At 32.4% G+C, this 21,119-nt stretch overlaps 1 protein-coding gene across 1 annotated transcript in view; it reads left to right on the forward strand.

The window, feature by feature from the left end:
* LOC143074168 (Fanconi anemia group D2 protein-like) overlaps positions 1-21,119 on the forward strand; it is an 82,952-nt gene that overhangs the window by 32,062 nt on the left and 29,771 nt on the right. The window contains exons 21-30 of the mRNA XM_076249720.1: positions 106-182; positions 538-675; positions 1,495-1,595; positions 2,493-2,717; positions 3,214-3,337; positions 4,017-4,092; positions 4,755-4,846; positions 5,355-5,436; positions 6,189-6,305; positions 7,492-7,620. Coding sequence (XP_076105835.1) covers positions 106-182; positions 538-675; positions 1,495-1,595; positions 2,493-2,717; positions 3,214-3,337; positions 4,017-4,092; positions 4,755-4,846; positions 5,355-5,436; positions 6,189-6,305; positions 7,492-7,620 — 1,161 coding nt within the window. The remainder of the gene's footprint in view (positions 1-105; positions 183-537; positions 676-1,494; positions 1,596-2,492; positions 2,718-3,213; positions 3,338-4,016; positions 4,093-4,754; positions 4,847-5,354; positions 5,437-6,188; positions 6,306-7,491; positions 7,621-21,119) is intronic.

Below are 21,119 nucleotides of genomic sequence, written 5' to 3' on the forward strand. Positions count from 1 at the left end.
ATATTATTTTCCAATTAGTTTGTAATTTGCAGTTTATTAGTAGAGTTTTAATTGTAGTAAAACTTTGAGATTAACTTCTTATTTAACATTGTTATCATTTTATAGGCCTGGATAGATGAGACAGTGATATCAGATTTCCAAGGGAATTTTGTATTATATGTGGACGAATCTCCGAAGGATGAGTAAGTATTGGGTTTTTGGTTACCGTTTATTGTGACTGAAACATTCAATAGCAATGAGAAAGATTTCTAATTGTTAATGTTATACACATCATAGTTATCTTATATTATTTATATTCAAATGTTAAAATTTAGGAATGTGTCAAAGAGGCAACAACCCGACCAAAGAATAGAAAACAGCCGATGTATATTTGAGAAGAATTAATTTTGAACATAATTTGGAAATGAAAGTATGTGCATAAAAGTTTTTTTATTGGGATTATAAAATATATATAATTGATAATTGGTATCAGATTATAAAAAAAGAATTTTTTTTTCAAAAATAAAAGTTTGTTGACTACATTATGTACATTTTTAGATGTTTAACCCCTGGAGAGCTACAATATAATCTTGACCCAGAAAGTGAAGAACCTATTGCAATATACATGTCACATCTGGTAGAAAAATCTGCTGCTGATAAAAAGAAGTCAGCAATTAAGGATTCCTCCAGTGAAAGGTAACATAACTAGACATTGAAAGAAATGTGAAGTTAGACTAAATTATTTTAGAGGTAAATGTTTATCTATGGATCTTTTTTAAAAAGTCTTTTTTCATTGAAATATATGTACTTGTCACACAGGCAATACTTTGTACTGTTCACATTTTCTGAGTCACAAATATCCATACACATAAATTGCCTTTAACTGTCTCCAATAAATTTTTCAACAGGTTTCATTATTTTGGTGGGGGAATCTTTTGTTAAAATATGAAGTTCTCAATATTTAAATTTAGTTGCTTTTGCTAGAAACAACATTGTTAGTACAAACATAGATGATATCTAAATAAGAACAAGTGTTGAAGGTTCGTGGTACATTTTTGTATTAGCAATTTCTAATCTTGAATACTTGGTTGACCCATACTTAGATTCAAATTTACACCCAAAACTACTTTTTGAAGAAATTACGATACACATTTTGTTCAAAAACAGATATGCTTTATAAGTGTATATGTGTTTTATGTTTTAGATTTATAATTCTAATTGAAGTGACAAAATATCTCACTTAGACTTAAATCAATATTTTGTTTGTTTCCCAAATCCCGACACTGCCAAGCCAGGTGTGGGTAGGTAGGTAGGTAGGGAAATCATTTTATTTTTTCCACAAAGCTGGAATAATATCAGTCGATCCAACAAGCCTAAAAATTGGAAATGAATAAAATAATATTAGTCTAAGATTTGACAATAAAATTTCATGAGAAGCACCGATTTTGCAGGGTCGGTCGGGATTCGGAAAACAAACAATATTTTATTTTAGGCCTTACTCTATATTTATTTTAGTGGCTTGAGTGATCCATTGTGTCTGTCCCCACACTTCAGACTGTTGTATGTTTGTGAATCTAGACAACAAGAAGATCTCAGTGATATCAATGCCTTATTAGGTATGTATCAGATGATATTTTATAACAATGTAATAATAATATAAAATCCTTCATATAAAGAGAAAGAAATGGTTAGTTGATCGAAAAGATTATAACTGAAACAGCATTATAAGGGCTGGTCTAGAAAAACATACATAGAACCCAAAGAAGGCAATTTGAATTTGGCATGATGGGTTGGTGAAAAATATTGTGATGTTCACGATTTAATGTAAGCAGGTCTTAAAAATTTCTTCAATTAGTGGTAATTCTATTTTCAAAGTGCCTTTGCTGAGTATAATGTGTTATCATGAAACAGTCTTTAGAATTATTTTTTTAAGAGATAAATGATGTATCGTAAGAAAAGAAAACCATCAAAGTAGCAGTTACCATCATCTATTATAGAAGTACAGAAATAGCATGACCAAAGACAAAAAAAGACAAACAACAGCTTGCACAACTATTAAAAAAAACTAAGATTAAACAAAATGAATATATACCAAAAACTAGAGATGAACTTCAGCGTTCCAAAAGTGAAAATCAGGTTATAAGTCATAAATAAAGGAGGAAAGTATAAAGAGGAAATAAGATGTAAATCTCTAAATGTTTTAAAATATATTTACCTTTCAACAATGATAATTTACATTCAGAAATTAAATAAAAAAGTAATGTGATCTCCAACAAAATGTTACAAAACAGCAGCTTGCAAAACAATTTAGCAGGGAGAAACTCCAATCTGAATGTTCTTCCTCAATAAAAAAAACTCACACAAAAACTTTGTTTAACTCCAAGATAATCGTTTGGAGATCTGATAAGTTTAAGATTTTTATAAATAGGATACAGTCATAAAAATAATTTTTTAATATTCTGTTAAAAAAATGTGATATTTTTAACCCAAGAAATGAAATAATTATTTTGTAGGATGCCCAGTATTTTTACCAAAACCAGAAGTTTATGAAAAGTTAGAACCTTTATCACAGAAAGAAAAGGAGTTCCTGTGTGACAATTTGTTCTTATCACTCAACTGGTTCAGAGAGGTCATAAATGGTTTTGCTACTCAAACAGACCCAGAAATGAAGGCCAAGGTCATATCAAGATTACATAATATTACAGATCTTCAGAGGTCATTGGAAAAATGTTTGAATGGTAGGTGTTCATGAAATCAGAAAGCTTCATTGCACTTTAAACCTTTTAATTGACATGTGTCTTTATGGAGAATAGCCATCTTAATAAAAACAGTTCTCTAAATTATATAAAAATGGTTATGGAAATAAAAAAAAAATGAAATTTGACATTATAATTCCTATTATATGCATGCACTTAGATGGATTGATGGATATTTAACATCCAGTGGCAAATCATATTCAGGATAAGAACATGTAAATGAAAATACTTAAACATGTAAAGGAAGGAATGGGTGAATTTAGGTTATTACTTAGTGTGAAAGCTTAAACTGTATGAAAGCCTACTTTATTGTACCAAAATGTATGCTCTATTCACAAACATTTCCATTAAAAAGATATCAATTATTTACTTATAATATAAAAGGAATTTAATGAGAAAATAATTAATCTCAACCTTCAAACATACACAAATTAGCATAGCTATTATGTGTAACTATTTTTAAAGCATTTTTCTTTAGTTCAGCCAAGTTATAGCCCTCTACCTGCCCATTTTGATTGGTATGAAGCACCTAAGACTGTCATACAAAATACAGCTACTACAACTGAGGGAAAGAAGAAGAAAACTAAGAAAGCTTCTAAGAAGTAAGTACTTATAACAGTCTGTAATTTGTTGTGGTTTTTTTTTCTCTTTGAATTTAATACTTATAATTATAAGTATAGTATATACTGTTATATCTTACTTGATTAAATAAAACATTTAATTTTTTGTGGCAAGATATTATATAAAGACAAAACATGTACATTCTAAAACAGCTATGCATAGATAAAAGCACAAAGATTTTGTTTCTTTTTATTTCAAAAGCTGAAATGTGTTTCGAGATCAAACAGCCCACAGTGAATTATTGTAAATTCAGAAATCTTTGCAGGTTTTATTAAAGCAAAAATGAAACAATATCAGTTGGAAATACAAAAAAATGAACAGATACATGCATGTAAACTTACTTTTAAAATGATTTCATTAAATTTCCTAGCGAAAACAACATGAATGCAAACGTTCATATATAAAAAAGAAGATGTGGTATGATATGTATTTCCAGCATTCAAATCACAACTGACGATGCAATTTCCATTGTGATTTCAATAACATGCAGCCTATGTTTTATTAATATTAGAAAATATCTTTTGTTTCCAAATCAAAAGAAGAATTGTGGTATAAGAATTTGGAATTTACATCATTAAAATTCACTCTCAGATAACTCTGACAGCTGTAATATGAAATATTTTAATGTAGAAAATATTCTGAACAATTTATCTTTTAAAGAAAAGCAGATAGCAACGAAACTACCAGAGTTGATGATAGTGATGAAAGCAGTAAAGATTCAACACATATAGAAAAGGTATCATTGTATAATAGGATGGTTAATTTGCATGAATAATGAATATAAGATTCAAAATGTTTGACTTTTAAACATTATTCAAAGGTGAGTATGGGCTTTGCTCATTGTTGAAGGCCATACAGTGACCTATAATTGTTCATGTCTGTGTCATTTGGTCTCTGGTGGAGAGTTGTCTCATTGGCTATCATAACGCATCTTCTTTTTTATAAAATTTTAAAATTGTGTTTCTGATAATTAAGCCTTTTAAAATGAGTACTGTAAATTCAAAAATTATTGCGATGTTTTTATTATTGCGAAAAATGTGACAGGGTTATAATAGCAATAATTTAAACTGACATTTTGGTATTTTTTTATATTAATGAAACAGGATTCTTCTGTATACATATATTGCAAAATTTAAAATCGCACGTCTAATAATTTCAGAATTTACAGTATTTTGAATTTATTCAATTATTTGTTTCGACAAAATGCATTTGAGAGAGTATCTGTGAACGCATTTTACTTGTTTCGTTAATTTCCTCTTTCATGAGCTTTCTGATAACATGACAGTAAATTTATTATGATCAGTTAGCTAAATACTGAAGCTCTTGATGGCCTGCTGCAGTTGTGTGGTACGCTCAACACAATTTTGATGTAAACCATGAGGTTTTTATTTCCATTAGGATTCACAGAATACACAAATAACAGAAAATAAAGACGGAAACAGTACCTCAAAATCAGGAATTAGTCTACAGAATTACAGACCTTTCTTCAGGTATGATGGAGTTGGTAAATGTATATCTAAAAGTTAAATGAAAGAAATTTTTGTGGAAAGTTTGATTTTCATGATGTATAAACTAAAAGCTAAAAATCTTTACACGCAAGCGATTTTATATTCTATGTTAAAAGTTCACAAACTCATTTAAGGATGAATGTTTTTCAATATCGCTTTGATGCTTTTTCATGTGTCTTCCTGTTTGCCTATAGTTGGGGATTTTTCATTACCTATTGTACAAGCAAAAATTTTGTACAACTTTTTTTGCCTTCCAGTTATTGTCAGTTATCTGCAGTAAACATGTGAACTCTATTAATTGCATGCAGAGAACTAGGTCTAGACCTGGTATTTGTTGTTTATAATAGCTAATACTTTTAAAAAGTTGGTCCATATATGTGTTTTAAACAATCTTTGCCTAAAATGTTGAAGAAAAAATCCTAGAGTTGTGCATGTACAATATAAGTTTTGGTTTGTGACATATAGTGCTGACAGTTATCTTGTTTTACAGGGAAATTAATATGGAAGTATTTACCATTCTAAATACAGGAATGATTACAGTAGCTGATTTAGACACAGAACAGAATACAAAGGTTTGTTTGATCAAACATCTAACATTCTCAGTATTATACACACCTGTTATCATCAGAATTTGAATTGCGAGTTACTGTATGGATGAAATAAAAGAATTGTATTCTCCTAAAAGTTTGTTTGCATTGAGAAAGTAGAAGGATTCATATTATCTGCTAAATCGTTTGCCATTTTTGATGTGGGGATTATAATACAGTGTTATTTAAGAAATATGTTATAACTTAGATAATCAAGTTCTTAGGTTATCACTTTATTCGTTCTTTTAGTAGCAATATTTTTTTGTGTAATGTATATAATCAAGAATGAAATTGATTATTGATCATCCTTTGTGAATCAGACATTTTCAACGTCTTTCTTTCAATTCTAATTTATAATTCTCAAAATTCATCAAAGTTGCTACCATTAAGATGTTATTTATTATAAGATATATATTTTTTAGCTTCCTTTTGTTGAAAAACATGATCTATGTATTTGATTTAAGTTAATTTATGGCTATTTGTATTCCCGACCTAGGAGACATTGGTTTATACAGTGTGTATTTTCTATTGCTTGACACAATAAAGAACAATAAAAAGAATGTGACTCTGCTCCAAAGATTTATTATTTATTATTTATCTTTTTTTTTTCATTTCTTGACATATAAAGGAGATAAATTTTTGAGTTCTGTTTAGTTGAACTTGTGTAGGTAAAGTGCCTTGAAAAAGAGAAAATAGAGAAAACAGAAATAATTAAAGTTAATATTTTTATATTGTAGGCTACAACAGAACTAAGTATTCAGCCACCACAGCTAGAATTCTTGCTGGAAGATTTGGCCTGCAAATTAAGCCACAGTTTAATAGCATCAGCCTCAAAGAAGAAAACTTTCTTAAAAGTAACTAAAGTTTAGGATAGCATACACTAGCAACTGATTTATTAAAGGATTTACTCCTTAAGGATAAGTAATCAGTTCCTACCCAATTAGTGGCACCTGTTTTGTTGCTCATGGCAAGTTTAAATTGATGATAAACACATTTGGTAGTGTCATAAACAAGGAAAAAGGACATGATTATGTCTTTAAGTGGAACCCAACTGTGAAAAAGATATACCATAACAGTCAATTGAATCAGGATGTAATTTTGTCAACATTGGAAAGGGATAACTTCAATTTTGTAATTAGAAACACTTGGTTCATGTAGTACCTTCCATATAAATATTAGCATCCTTTTTAACTCGCCTGGCCCAAAGGGCTAAGTGAGCATTTCTCATTACTTGGCGTCCATCAATAATGTTCAGCAAAGTATGATCTACAAATAAGTCAACATGACCAAAATGGTCAGTTGACCCCTTAAAGAGTTATTGCCCTTTATAGTCAATTTTTAACAAATTTTTGTAATTTTTTACAAAAATCTTCTCTGAAACTTCTAAGACAAATTTAACCAAACTTTTCATTATTAGGGTATCTAGTCTTAAAATTGTGTCTGAATACCCGGCCGCAAACCAAGATGGCCAACATGGCTAAAAATAGTACATAGGGTAAAATGCAGTTTTTGGCTGATATCTCTGAAACCAAAACATTTAGAGCAAATCTGAGACGGATAAAATTGTCAATAGGTAAAGATCTATCTGCCCTGAAATACTAAGACCATTCAGGCAACCTGTTGTTGGGTTGCTGCCCCTGAATTGGTAATTTTAAGAAAATTTTGCAGCTTTTGGTTATTATCTTGAATATTATTATAGAAAGAGATAAACTGTACACAGCAATAATGTACAGCAAAGTAAGACCTAAAAATAAGTCAACATGACCAAAATGGTCAGTTGACCCCTTAAAGAGTTAAAGTAAGATAAAACAAGCACATCACCATCACCAAAAAATAATTTTGTCATGAATCATTCTGTGTCCTTTGTTTAATATACACATAGATCAAGGTGAGCAACACCATCTCTTTAGAGCCTCTAACTTCAATGAAAGAATGATTCAGTGGATTTATAATGTCAAAAGAGTGCTAACAAATCATGAGTTCAATGCCATATGTACATAGATTGTAATGAAATTCATTTGAAATGTTTTCTTTGAACAGCAAAAGACGGATAAGAACATAGGATTTTCCCACATTGATCAGTTAACTCCAAAGGAAGTAGCCACAAAAGCTGTAAAATTATTACCAGCCTTGTGTAATCATCTAGAAGCTGCTAGTGGATTCTTTCAGGTAAGCAGTTAAATTATTACCAGCCTTTTGTAATCATCTAGAAGCTGCTAGTTGATTCTTTCAGGTAAGCAGTTAAATTATTACCAGCCTTGTGTAATCATCTAGAAGCTGCTAGTGGATTCTTTCAGGTAGGCAGTTAAATTATTACCAGCCTTATGTAATCATCTAGAAGCTGCAATTGGATTCTTTCAGGTAAGCAGTTAAATTATTACCAGCCTTATGTAATCATCTAGAAGCTGCTAGTTGATTCTTTCAGGTAAGCTGTTAAATTATTACCAGCCTTATGTAATCATCTAGAAGCTGCTAGTGGATTCTTTCAGGTAAGCTGTTAAATTATTACCAGCCTTATGTAATCATCTAGAAGCTGCTAGTGGATTCTTTCAGGTAAGCTGTTAAATTATTACCAGCCTTATGTAATCATCTAGAAGCTGCAATTGGATTCTTTCAGGTAGGCAGGTAGGCAGTTAAATTATTACCAGCCTTATGTAATCATCTAGAAGCTGCTAGTGGATTCTTTCAGGTAGGCAGTTAAATTATTACCAGCCTTGTGTAATCATCTAGAAGCTGCTAGTGGATTCTTTCAGGTAAGCTGTTAAATTATTACCAGCCTTATGTAATCATCTAGAAGCTGCTAGTGGATTCTTTCAGGTAGGCAGTTAAATTATTACCAGCCTTATGTAATCATCTAGAAGCTGCTAGTGGATTCTTTCAGGTAGGCAGTTAAATTATTACCAGCCTTATGTAATCATCTAGAAGCTGCTAGTGGATTCTTTCAGGTAAGCTGTAAAATTATTACCAGCCTTATGTAATCATCTAGAAGCTGCTAGTTGATTCTTTCAGGTAAGCAGTTAAATTATTACCAGCCTTATGTAATCATCTAGAAGCTGCTAGTGGATTCTTTCAGGTAAGCTGTAAAATTATTACCAGCCTTTTGTAATCATCTAGAAGCTGCTAGTTGATTCTTTCAGGTAAGCTGTTAAATTATTACCAGCCTTATGTAATCATCAAGAAGCTGCTAGTGGATTCTTTCAGGTAAACAGTTAATTTATTACCAGCCTTATGTAATCATCTAGAAGCTGCAAGTGGATTCTTTCAGGTAAGCTGTTAAATTATTACCAGCCTTATGTAATCATCTAGAAGCTGCTAGTGGATTCTTTCAGGTAAGCAGTTAAATTATTACCAGCCTTGTGTAATCATCTAGAAGCTGCTAGTGGATTCTTTCAGATAAGCTGTTAAATTATTACCAGCCTTATGTAATTATCTAGAAGCTGCTAGTGGATTCTTTCAGGTAAGCTGTTAAATTATTACCAGCCTTATGTAATCATCTAGAAGCTGCTAGTTGATTCTTTCAGGTAAGCAGTTAAATTATTACCAGCCTTGTGTAATCATCTAGAAGCTGCAAGTGGATTCTTTCTCGTAAGCTGTTAAATTATTACCAGCCTTATGTAATCATCTAGAAGCTGCTAGTGGATTCTTTCAGGTAAGCAGTTAAATTATTACCAGCCTTATGTAATCATCTAGAAGCTGCAATTGGATTCTTTCAGGTAGGCAGGTAGGCAGTTAAATTATTACCAGCCTTATGTAATCATCTAGAAGCTGCTAGTTGATTCTTTCAGGTAAGCAGTTAAATTATTACCAGCCTTATGTAATCATCTAGAAGCTACTAGTGGATTCTTTCAGGTAGGCAGGTAGGCAGTTAAATTACTACCAGCCTTATGTAATCATCTAGAAGCTGCTAGTTGATTCTTTCAGGTAAGCAGTTAAATTATTACCAGCCTTATGTAATCATCTAGAAGCTGCAATTGGATTCTTTCAGGTAGGCAGGTAGGCAGTTAAATTATTACCAGCCTTATGTAATCATCTAGAAGCTGCTAGTTGATTCTTTCAGGTAAGCAGTTAAATTATTACCAGCCTTATGTAATCATCTAGAAGCTGCTAGTGGATTCTTTCAGGTAGGCAGTTAAATTATTACCAGCCTTATGTAATCATCTAGAAGCTGCTAGTGGATTCTTTCAGGTAGGCAGTTAATTTATTACCAGCCTTGTGTAATCATCTAGAAGCTGCCTGTGGATTCTTTCAGGTAAGCTGTTAAATTATTACCAGCCTTATGTAATCATCTAGAAGCTGCTAGTTGATTCTTTCAGGTAAGCAGTTAAATTATTACCAGCCTTGTGTAATCATCTAGAAGCTGCCTGTGGATTCTTTCAGGTAAGCAGTTAAATTATTACCAGCCTTATGTAATCATCTAGAAGCTGCTAGTTGATTCTTTCAGGTAAGCAGTTAAATTATTACCAGCCTTATGTAATCATCTAGAAGCTGCTAGTGGATTCTTTCAGGTAAGCTGTTAAATTATTACCAGCCTTGTGTAATCATCTAGAAGCTGCTAGTGGATTCTTTCAGGTAAGCTGTTAAATTATTACCAGCCTTATGTAATCATCTAGAAGCTGCTAGTTGATTCTTTCAGGTAAGCTGTTAAATTATTACCAGCCTTATGTAATCATCTAGAAGCTGCTAGTGGATTCTTTCAGGTAGGCAGTTAAATTATTACCAGCCTTATGTAATCATCTAGAAGCTGCTAGTTGATTCTTTCAGGTAAGCAGTTAAATTATTACCAGCCTTATGTAATCATCTAGAAGCTGCAATTGGATTCTTTCAGGTAGGCAGGTAGGCAGTTAAATTATTACCAGCCTTGTAATTTTACATGTTATATTTTTTACATATTTTTTCAAAATTTTTCTATAGCCTCAACATCCTTGACTTTTTTGATGACCTCACAAATTGTGCCTTTTCTCCCAGGAGATACAGTTGTCTTTTCATAAGATTCTGTTATTTTATCCTTGTTTTTGAAAATTGTACTACAGTGGATTCATTAGTTTTTGTTAGATACCAATTTTCGTGGATTTTGTGGGTACAGGTAAACCATGAAATTTAAATGTTTAACTAATTACAAATTTTCCATAGGCTTGTTTGCAGACTTTGGCAGAAAAACAAATGTCCACGAAAGTGTAAGTTTGTTCAATCCACAAAAATTGGTACCAACGAAATTAATTAATCCACAGTAAAAGGTATTAGGGCTTGGCAGCGTTAACAAAATACAGTAAAAGTACTTTTATTGATATTTGTTAGGTACCAATTTTCAGACATTTTTTTTTTTGTAGTTTACCTGAATGGCTTTTCCATGAATTTCAGTATCCAGCAAAATATAAGAACTGCAGTCCAAATCAGAGCATTGACCCCATTACTATAAATTTCACAATACATGTTTTATCCATGGTTTGACCACATCGAATACCTTGAATTGTAATTGATAATGTTAGGTTCATGATTTTGGCAGTTTATCTAAGTTGCCAGTATTCAATTGATTAACTGTATCAGAATAAAATCAATAAACAAGATTTCATTCTGGTTAAAAAAAAATCAATTAACCATAACAACAGACACTTACTTCTCACTTTTTACAACTTGATACGTCCAACAATAGTTGTATACCTGGTTGCCCCTAAATGATGAAATTTTACACCCTTGAAAATAACCTGCTACACAGTACTATAGGCTAAAGGACCACTTTATTTGGTGTATGGAATGATTTTTGTCGAGCCTGCAACTTTTGTTGCAGAAAGCTCGACATAGGGATAGTGATCCGGCGGCGGCAGCGTTAGCTAACTTCTTAAAAGCTTTATATTTTAGGAGGTGAAAGACCTGGATGTTTCATACTTTGTATATAGATGCCTCATGTTACGAAGTTTCCGTCAGTCACATGTCCAATATCCTTGACCTCATTTTCATGGTTCAGTGATCACTTGAAAAAAAGTTCAAAATTTTTGTAATGTTGAATTCTCTCTTATTATAAGTAATAGGATAACTATATTTGGTATGTGCGTACCTTGCAAGGTCCTCATGCCCGTCAGACAGTTTTCACTTGACCTCGACCTCATTTCATGGATCAGTGAACAAGGTTAAGTTTTGGTGGTCAAGTCCATATCTCAGATACTATAAGCAATAGGGCTAGTATATTTGGTGTATGGAAGGACTGGAAGGTGTACATGTCCAACTGGCAGGTGTCATCTGACCTTGACCTCATTTTCATGGTTCAGTGGTTATAGTTAAATTTTTAAGTTTTGGTCTTTTTATCTATTATATGCCAAAGGTCAACTATATTTGGTGTATAGAAATATATTATGATCTATATGTCAGTCCCGCAGGTTTTATTTGACCATGACCTCAATTGCACGGTTCATTGCACAGAGTTAAGTTTTTGTGTTTGGTCTATTTTTCTTAAACTATAAGAAGTAGGTCAACTATATTTGTTGTATGGAAGCTTTGTTAGCTGTACATGTCTGCCTGGCATGGTTCTTCTGACCTTGACCTCATTTTCATGGTTCATTGGTCTTTGTTTAGCTATCTTGGTTAATGTTAAGTTTATGTGACAGTTGTAATTAAGCTTTATACTTAGGACTATCAACATAATATTAATGATTAGTAAAGAAGGCGAGACATTGCAGTGTGTGCACTCTTGTTTAATGTGTATATGATTGCCTAGCATGGATTATTTGACCTTGACCTCATTTTATGGATCATTGATAATGTTCAGCTTGTATGATAATATCATATTACAGACTTCCGACATAAAATCAATGATATTGAAATCAGGTTAGAAATTTCAGTGTGTGCATCTTGTTTTGATGTGTTGATTAAACCATTTTTAGCTCACCTGGCCCAAAGGGCCAAGTGAGCTTTTCTCATCACTTTGCGTCCGTCGTCGTCGTCGTTAGCTTTTACAAAAATCTTCTCATCTGAAACTACTAGGCCAAATTAAACCAAACTTGGCCACAATCATTATTGGGGTATCTAGTTTAAAAAATGTGTGGGTTGACCTGGCCAACCAACCAAGATGGCCGCCATGGCTATAAATAGAACATAGGGGTAAAATGTAGTTTTTGGCTTATAACTCTGAAACCAAAGCATTTAGAGCAAATCTGACATGGGGGAAAAATTGTTTATCAGGTCAAGATCTTTCTGCCCTGAAATTTTCAGACGAATCGGACAACCCGTTGTTGGGTTGCTGCCCTGGAATTGGCAATTTTAAGGAAATTTTACTGTTTTTGGGCTATTATCTTGAATATTATTATAGATAAAGATAAACTGTAAAAAGCAATAATGTTCAGCAAAGTAAGATTTACAAATAAGTCAACATGACCGAAATGGTCAGTTGACCCCTTTAGGAGTTATTGCCCTTTATAGTCAATTTTTATCCATTTTTCGTAAATCTTAGTAATCTATTACAAAAATCTTCTTCTCTGAAACTACTGGGCTAAATTAATCCAAACTTGGCCACAATCATCTTTGGGGTATCTAGTTTTAAAAATGTGTGGCGTGACCCGGCCAATCAACCAAGATGGCCGCCATGGCTTAAAATAGAACATAGGGGTGAAATGTAGATTTTGGCTTATATCTCTGAAACCAAAGCATTTAGAGCAAATCTGACATGGGGGTCAAATTGTTCATCAAGTGAAAATCTATCTGCCCTGAAACTTTCAGATGAATCAGACAATCGGTTGTTGGGTTGCTGCCCCGAAATAAGTAATTTGAAGGAAATTTTGCAGATTTTGGTTATTATCTTGAATATTATTATAGAAAGAGATAAACTGTAAACAGCAATAATGTTCAGTAAAGTAAGATCTACAAATAGGTCAACATGACCAAAATTATCAGTTGACCCCTTAAGGAGTTATTACCCTTTATAGTCAAGTTTGACCAATTTTTCGTAAATTTTTGTAATCTTTTACAAAAATCTTCTCTGAAACTACTAGGCCAAATTTAACCAAACTTGGCAACAATCATTATTCAGGTATCTAGTTTAAAAAATGTGTGGCGTGACCCGGCCAACCAACCAAGATGGCCGCCATGGCTAAAAATAGAACATAGGGGTGAAATGTAGATTTTGGCTAATATCTCTGAAACCAAAGCATTTAGAGCAAAACTGACATGGGTTAAATTGTTTATCAGGTCAAGATCTATCTGCCCTGAAATTTTCAGACAAATTGGACAACCTGTTGTTGGGTTGCTGCCCCCGAAGGAGTTATTGCCCTTTATAGTCAATTGTTAACAATTTTTGTAAATTTTTAGGAAACATTTTCCACTGTAATTACTGGGCCAAGTTCATTATAGATAGAGATAATTGTAGCAACAAGAATGTTCAGTCTACAAACACATTACCATCACCAAAACACCATTTTGTCATGAATTTATCTGTGTCCATTGTTAATATGCACATAGACCCAGGTGAGCGACACAGGCTCTTGAGAGCCTCTAGTTTACCAAGCCTACAACTTTTTTGGCAGAAAGCTCGACATAGGAATCCTGAACAGCTATGTCGGGCTGCAGCTATAAGCAATAGATCAATTATATGTGTTGTATGGAAGGATTGAAAGGTGTATATGTCTGTCTGGCAGGTATCACCTAACCTTGACCTCATTTTTCATAGTTCATCAGTCAATGTTAAGTTTTCATAGTTAAGTTTGTTTTTATGGTACTATAAGCAATAGGTCACAAATATTTAATACATAAAATGATTGTAAGGTGTACATGTCCAACTGGTAGGTGTCATTAGGAACTTTTAACTATTTTTAAAAATATAATCAGGAAAAAAAAAATTAGCAGGCGACATTTATCATGTGCACCATTGTCTTATATTAAAGTCATAAGCAACCTCAAATTAAAAAAAATTATGCATATGTTTTTTATAACTTAATGGTCGGATAGTTTTGATTATTCAACTTTACTTATTTTTAATTGCTTCCTTCCAGGAAGTAATTCCGGAAGCAATTCTCTGACATATTTTCCGTATGCATAGTGACTGAGCGTAACCCTCCTCGTAAAAATCCGGTGGTCGCAATACTCATTGATATGTCATTAAAATAAACAATTATCTGATTGTAGATATAGGAAGATGTGGTGTGAGTGCCAATGAGACAACTCTCCATCCAAATAACAATTTAAAAAAGTAAACCATTTAATGATCATAGGTGACTAGGTCAATGTACGGCCTTCAACACGGAGCCTTGGCTCACACCGAACAACAAGCTATAAAGGGCCCCGAAATTACTAGTATAAAACCATTCAAACAGGAAAACCAACGGTCTAATCTATTTAATGTTATGTACATGTTAAACACGTGCTAAATACCCATGCTTTTTTGTTATTAGTTTACTATAAGGTGACAATTGATAAACTTTGGCTTCAAAACACGGCATTTAATGAGCAGCCATATTTGTTAAATCATAACAGACAGAGAGAGAAAAAATTGACGATTATACAATATATTTGCGTAAAAAATGAGAAAATCGTGCACAGAGGACTAAGTTTATGATATACATGCATTGGTTCAAGAATTGGATAAACATTATTTTTCACCACTCACTCGTTTTATATGACATTAAATCAATTGTATGTTCATAGTACACGGATGCCCCATCCACACTATCTTTTTCTATGTTCAGTGGACTGTGAAATTGGGGTTAAATTCTGATTTTGCATTCAAATAATAGGGAACATGTGTTCTAAGTTTAAAGTTGATTGGACTTCAACTTCATCAAAAACTACCTCGACCAAAAACTTAAACCTGAAGTGGGACAGACTGACGGACAAACAGACGCACAGACCAGAAAACATAATGCCCATTAATGGGGCATAAAAACATGAAATAAATCATCAAAATAGAATAGTAAGCATATTTTTATTGCACTGTAGATTTTTTAGGCCCATTGCTATTGCGAAACAATAAAATCACCTTGCTAATCAAAGTTCAGCTGTAGGTCATGTAGCTTGTATATATAGTTAAAATGATATCAGTTTATTTCTTTTGTAACCACTATAAAATGTCAGAATTTCAGATGCAAACTTAATTACACTCCTGAAAAATTAACCTCATAAATCTCAGAATCGCACCCTATGAATATCGACTCGTTGTCAATTTCTATAGATAATGGCCTGGCTATCCCAAGTTCTTTGGTTCTAACAAAATGAATGCATTGTACATAGTTATCAAGGATGTGTAAAATGGCATTCTTATCATCAGCGACTATAATATTGTTAGATGAGGTACTTGTTAAATCTGCAAGTATCAAAGGATGAACAAAGTCATTAATTTCAGGATGGCCCATATAAACACCACTGATCCCACCCCTTGGATTTAACTTAATCACTCTACCCTCACTGTCAGAGTTGAATCTGTCACCAACATAAATATCATGGTTGTTGTCAGTGGTGATTTTACTTGGTAAGGTAAATATTGGTTTTGATTCACTGTCTAAATAGTATGCCATTTCTTGTTCTCCTTCCGCATTCATCACTATAACTTTCCTAGGACCATTGGGAGGAAATGGTGGACCATCTTCTCGTGCTCCAACAATAATTTTGTTGTTCTTAGAAATATGAAATGCAGAATTTATAATCAATGGTGCAGCTGTGTACTTTGAAGGTACTATTTTCCCTGTCTCAGGTTGGAACATATACAAGGTTGACTTCCGTAGGGACAGAAATAAATCTCCAGAATTGCTTAGTTGCATTCTTATAACATCACTTACATTAACAGTTCTTTCTTTAATTATTGATCCATCTTGAAAGAGTTTAATAAGTTTTATTTTCTTTGAGGTATAACTACTTATCCATATTGATCCTTTAGTATATACCATGCAATTGATTGTTGAAAAGGTGGTTTTATATTTTCTTGAAAAGTTGAATTTAGGATTAAAATGCAACTCCTCCAATCTTCCATACATTGATGCAATGGTTTGTTGTTTAATACACCCAGGAACAAAGTTTGGAAGACCTTTGTACTTGGTAACATCAATCAATCTTATTTCTCCCTTTTCTATTGTTTCTTTTGCTGCAGTCTTAAAGACCTTTATCATATCCTTTGAGTCTATTACATCTTTGAGAAATGTGCTTTTCAACTCTATAGCCCTAAAATTCTCCTTTGTCTTGTTTTCATCAGCTTCCAACAGCTTAATCATATTGTTTACTCTGTCATCAAGTTGGCTTTGAAGATTCTCTGACTGTTCATGAATGGTATCTTTTAAAACTTTCTCTTGATTCTGTATTGCTTGTTTTTTCTCTGTATAACTTAAAAGTCCTTCTGTTTTCATCTTCTGAAGTGTCTCCATGTTTGTTGTCAATAAAGAAAGATCTTGGTTTGTGCTAGCATGCAAGTCTGTCAGAACTTCCATAAAATTATGGAATCCTTCACTTATTTCAATCATTTTGTGTGTATTATGAGCATTGGTAATACACAAAGGGCAGACAACTTCTTCACATTCAGTACAAAACAAACAGCATATTTTCTCAGAATGCTTATCACATTTAATATTATTGAAATCATAAATGTGTCCTATTTGTTTTTGTTCAGATGCAATGCTTTTTAAATCCACAATTTTATGCTCTTCAGTGGATTTTACTTTCTCATGGATTTTTCTACATTTATCACACATTAAGAAATTACACAGTAAACATTTCCACTTAATTTTACTTTCTTCTTCACACATTTGACATGCTAAGACTGTCTGTCCTTTCTGGAAAGATTTGGATAAAGCCATTTTCTATTATTTAATTGTACACTGACTTTTAAATTAAAACTTGCAATGAATATAATTGCTTTTTGATTCTATTGTTAAGCTTCGTTGTTTATTATATGCACCTTGGTTACGCTAACCTTGAACTTTTAAGTTATTTTGTTTATTTGCAAAATATTTTAAAAGACGTAATCTAAAAATAGAATTAAATGTTTAACAAAATAGGTAATAGAAAGAGCATAAATGGTGTCATTATTCTTTTCAGTGTTTGCACAAATGTTAAAATGTATTATCAACTGAAATATTTTTAAAGTAATGTTTTTGCTTGCATTTTTTCATCTATCATTATGTAGAAATAAAATTTCAAACCTGGTATCTATGATGAGTTTATTGACAAATTATATTGATATACAGATTCAACCCAATAAATAATCTGGCATGAATGATTCTGATCTCTCACATTACAGAATCAAAAACCAGAATTTAGTGTACATTTTGTCATTTTACCTATTGCCCATAATTTTGCTTTTTTAATAGAATACATTAAAAAAAAGAAGTTAGACCAATTTCTAAAAGCTATATTGTAAAGTCATTCACCATAGGTCCTTGAAATCAGTGAAAATAAAATAAAACTAGGCTAGGTACTACTTTACATGTGGACCATGAGAGATATTGCCATCAGTTGTAGTCTGTCTATATTGTCTGTCCAACTTTTTTGAAAAAATATCTTTTCTGAATCCACTGGATCAATATTACAAACATTTGGTTTGGAAGAACTTTAAAGGACATTAGCTACCTGAGGTATTGAAGACCCATTGGTGGCCTACGGCTGTTGTCTGCTTTATGGTGGGGTTGTTAAAGATTTGAGTCAAATTAATGAACATTTGACAGTTAAAGGCCCTTTAAACATCCCATTGGAAGTCCAATTTCATCTCTTCATCTCTGTTTGCCTATTTTTGCAGCATCTTTATGGAGGGAACAAGATTGTTTTGCTGTTTTTACATTGGTCAGTAATAATTAAGACCAAGATATTCTCAGCAACCACAAGTTACTGTATATTCAGAATTTTGATATTTGGTCTCTGGTAGAGAGATGTGTTATTGGTAATCATACCACATCTTCTTATTTTATTTCTTAGACATATGAAAATAATTTACAATGCAAGAATGACCAGTGGTATTAGAATTTTCATACAACTCCCTGGATTTGATCCTCATGGGATTCAAAAGAGAAAAAAAAGGGTAGTTAATGACCTGTTACATCAAATTGTGTATCATTTCCATTATTAGCTCACCTGACCTAAAAGGTCAAGTGAGCTTTTCTCATCACTTGGCGTCCGTCGTCCATTGTCTGTAAACTTTTACAAAAATCTTCTCCTCTGAAACTACTGGGCTAAATTTAACCAAACTTGGCCACAATCATCCTTGGGGTATCTAGTTTAAAAAATGTGTCCGATGACCTGGCCATTCAACCAAGATGGCCGCCATGGCTAAAAATAGAACACAGGGGTAAAATGTATATTTTGGCTTATATCTTTGAAACCAAAGCATTTAGGGCAAATCTGACATAGGTAAAATTGTTGATCAGGTCAAGATCTATCTGCCCTGAAATTTTCAGACAAATCGGACAACCTGTTGTTGGGTTGCTGCCCCTGAATTGGTTATTTTAAGGAATTTTGCAGTTTTTGGTTATTATCTTGGATACTATTATAGATAGAAATAAACTGTAAACAGCAATAATGTTCAGCAATGTAAGACCTACAAATGAGTCAACATGACCAAAATTGTCAGTCAACCCCTTAAGGAGTTATTGCCCTTTATAGTAAATTTTTAACACCTGTTCGTCATTTTTTGTAACTTGTAGAAAAATCTTCTTCTCTGAAACTACTTAGCCAAATTTAACCAAACTTGGCCACAATTATCATTGTGGTATATAGTTTAAAAAATGTGTCCGATGACCCCGCCTACCAAACAAAATGGCCGACATGGCTAAAATTAAAACATAGTGGTAAAATGCAGTTTTTGCTTTATATGTTTGAAACTAAGACAGTTAGGGCAAATCTTTCAAGATTTAAATGTCCATCAGAATCAGATCTATCCCCTCACAAATTTTCAGATGAATTCGACAACCCGTTGTTGGGTTGCTGCCCTAAAATTTGTAATTTTAAGGAAATATTGCAGTTTTTGGTTAGTATCTTGAATATTATTATAGATAGAGATAAACTGTAAACAGCAATAATGTTCAGCAAAGTAAGATCTACAAATAAGTCACCATGATAAAAATTGTTAGAGGACCCCTTAAGGAGTAATGCGCTTTATAGTCAATATTGAACAACTTTTCGTCATTTTTGTAACTTGTACAAAAATCTTCTTTTCTAAAACTATGGGCCAAATTTAACCAAACTTGGCCACAATCATTACTAGGGTATCTATTTAAAAAAAGTGTCTAATGACCCCACCTACCAACCAAGATAGCCGACATCAGTAAATACAGTAACAGGTGAGCGACACAGGCTCTTGAGAGCCTCTCGTTAAAGAATGTGTTGATACTTAAAATTGGTTTTCTTGTAATCTCTGCTCTTAACCTGAATAAACAAACAAGAATTTAGTCATTTGTCTTGATAAGGCTAAAAGGTTATTTCTTCTAATGCAACATTTTCTCGTTCTGAAAATCCCTATTCTTGTAGTTCTTCAGACTTAATTAAAGGACTAGTATTAGCTATTGCTTTCATCTATCAGTGGGAGAATATATCAATTATATATAAAAAGAAAATGAGAACAATACCTTCAAAAACAAAGAAGACAATTAGTCATACTACTAAGTTATAATTGTTGTCCAACTGCAGGTAATGATTTTGATTGATTGGAAGTTGTTGTCATTTACCTCATATTTGCAATGAAGACATCACATTCAAGTGATGCTATTTTTGTTTCCACATGTACATTAATGTTTTTGATGATGAATCTCTTTACTTGTATAGTTATTAAGTACGAAAAGAGATGCTGAGTTGCTGACATAATATCTGCTTGCACATACTAAATAATCTTTACCTCCATGATGTTGGAATTAGACATAACAATTGTAGTTAATAAATTTAATTAATAAAATCATAAATCAAGATAATTTACATGTTAAAACTCAAAACAAAAATATACTGTCATACAATATCAACCTATCTACTTAATACTACTTAAGAAAGGCTGGACTAAATTTACACTTTAGTGGCTGTTCTATACTTTAATATGTCACGACAGGACCTTGCAGTAACAATGCAAAACTATCAATGAGGTCATAACTCGGGAGAAAAGAAGAAAATTTACAATACACTGAAGCTCATTGTTAAAAAAATGATAAAATCTATACAAAATGTAAATCTCCATGTAAAAAAGTTTTTCCCAGTGGAAATAGCATGGATTCGTAGGATTATGGTATTGTAAAAAGTACTACTTGGGGGTTTAACAACCTTGACTACCCATGAGGTTTCTATGGTCTCATTAAAAGAGTTTTGTTGTATACTTTTATATGACTAAGACTTTTCGGTAACAATTCAAAAATGTCAATGATGTCATAATGAATTAACAGCTTATCAAAAGTCTACTAGGCAAAATTGTAACCACCTAAGTGGCAAGTATATATGCATGTAGTATAAAAAGCTACATGTTTGAAATAAATAAATCTGTTTATATTTTGTTTTGAAAACAATGAAATCAAATGTTATTTAAACTCCTGATAATTTCAATTCATAAATCTTGGCTTCTCGATTGTAACCATCATCAGTCCCCCCTACAAATAATACCCCTTCATCACTAATTTCTAAAGACAGTGGATTATATATACCAAATTCTCTATCTATTTTCACATAATGAATGTAATGACACATGTTATTGAGAACATGTAAAGTATTACACCCATAATCTGTAACAATAACAT

The sequence above is a fragment of the Mytilus galloprovincialis genome, chromosome 1 (genome assembly GCF_965363235.1).
Source record: "Mytilus galloprovincialis chromosome 1, xbMytGall1.hap1.1, whole genome shotgun sequence".
In the NCBI taxonomy this organism is placed as follows: domain Eukaryota; kingdom Metazoa; phylum Mollusca; class Bivalvia; order Mytilida; family Mytilidae; genus Mytilus; species Mytilus galloprovincialis.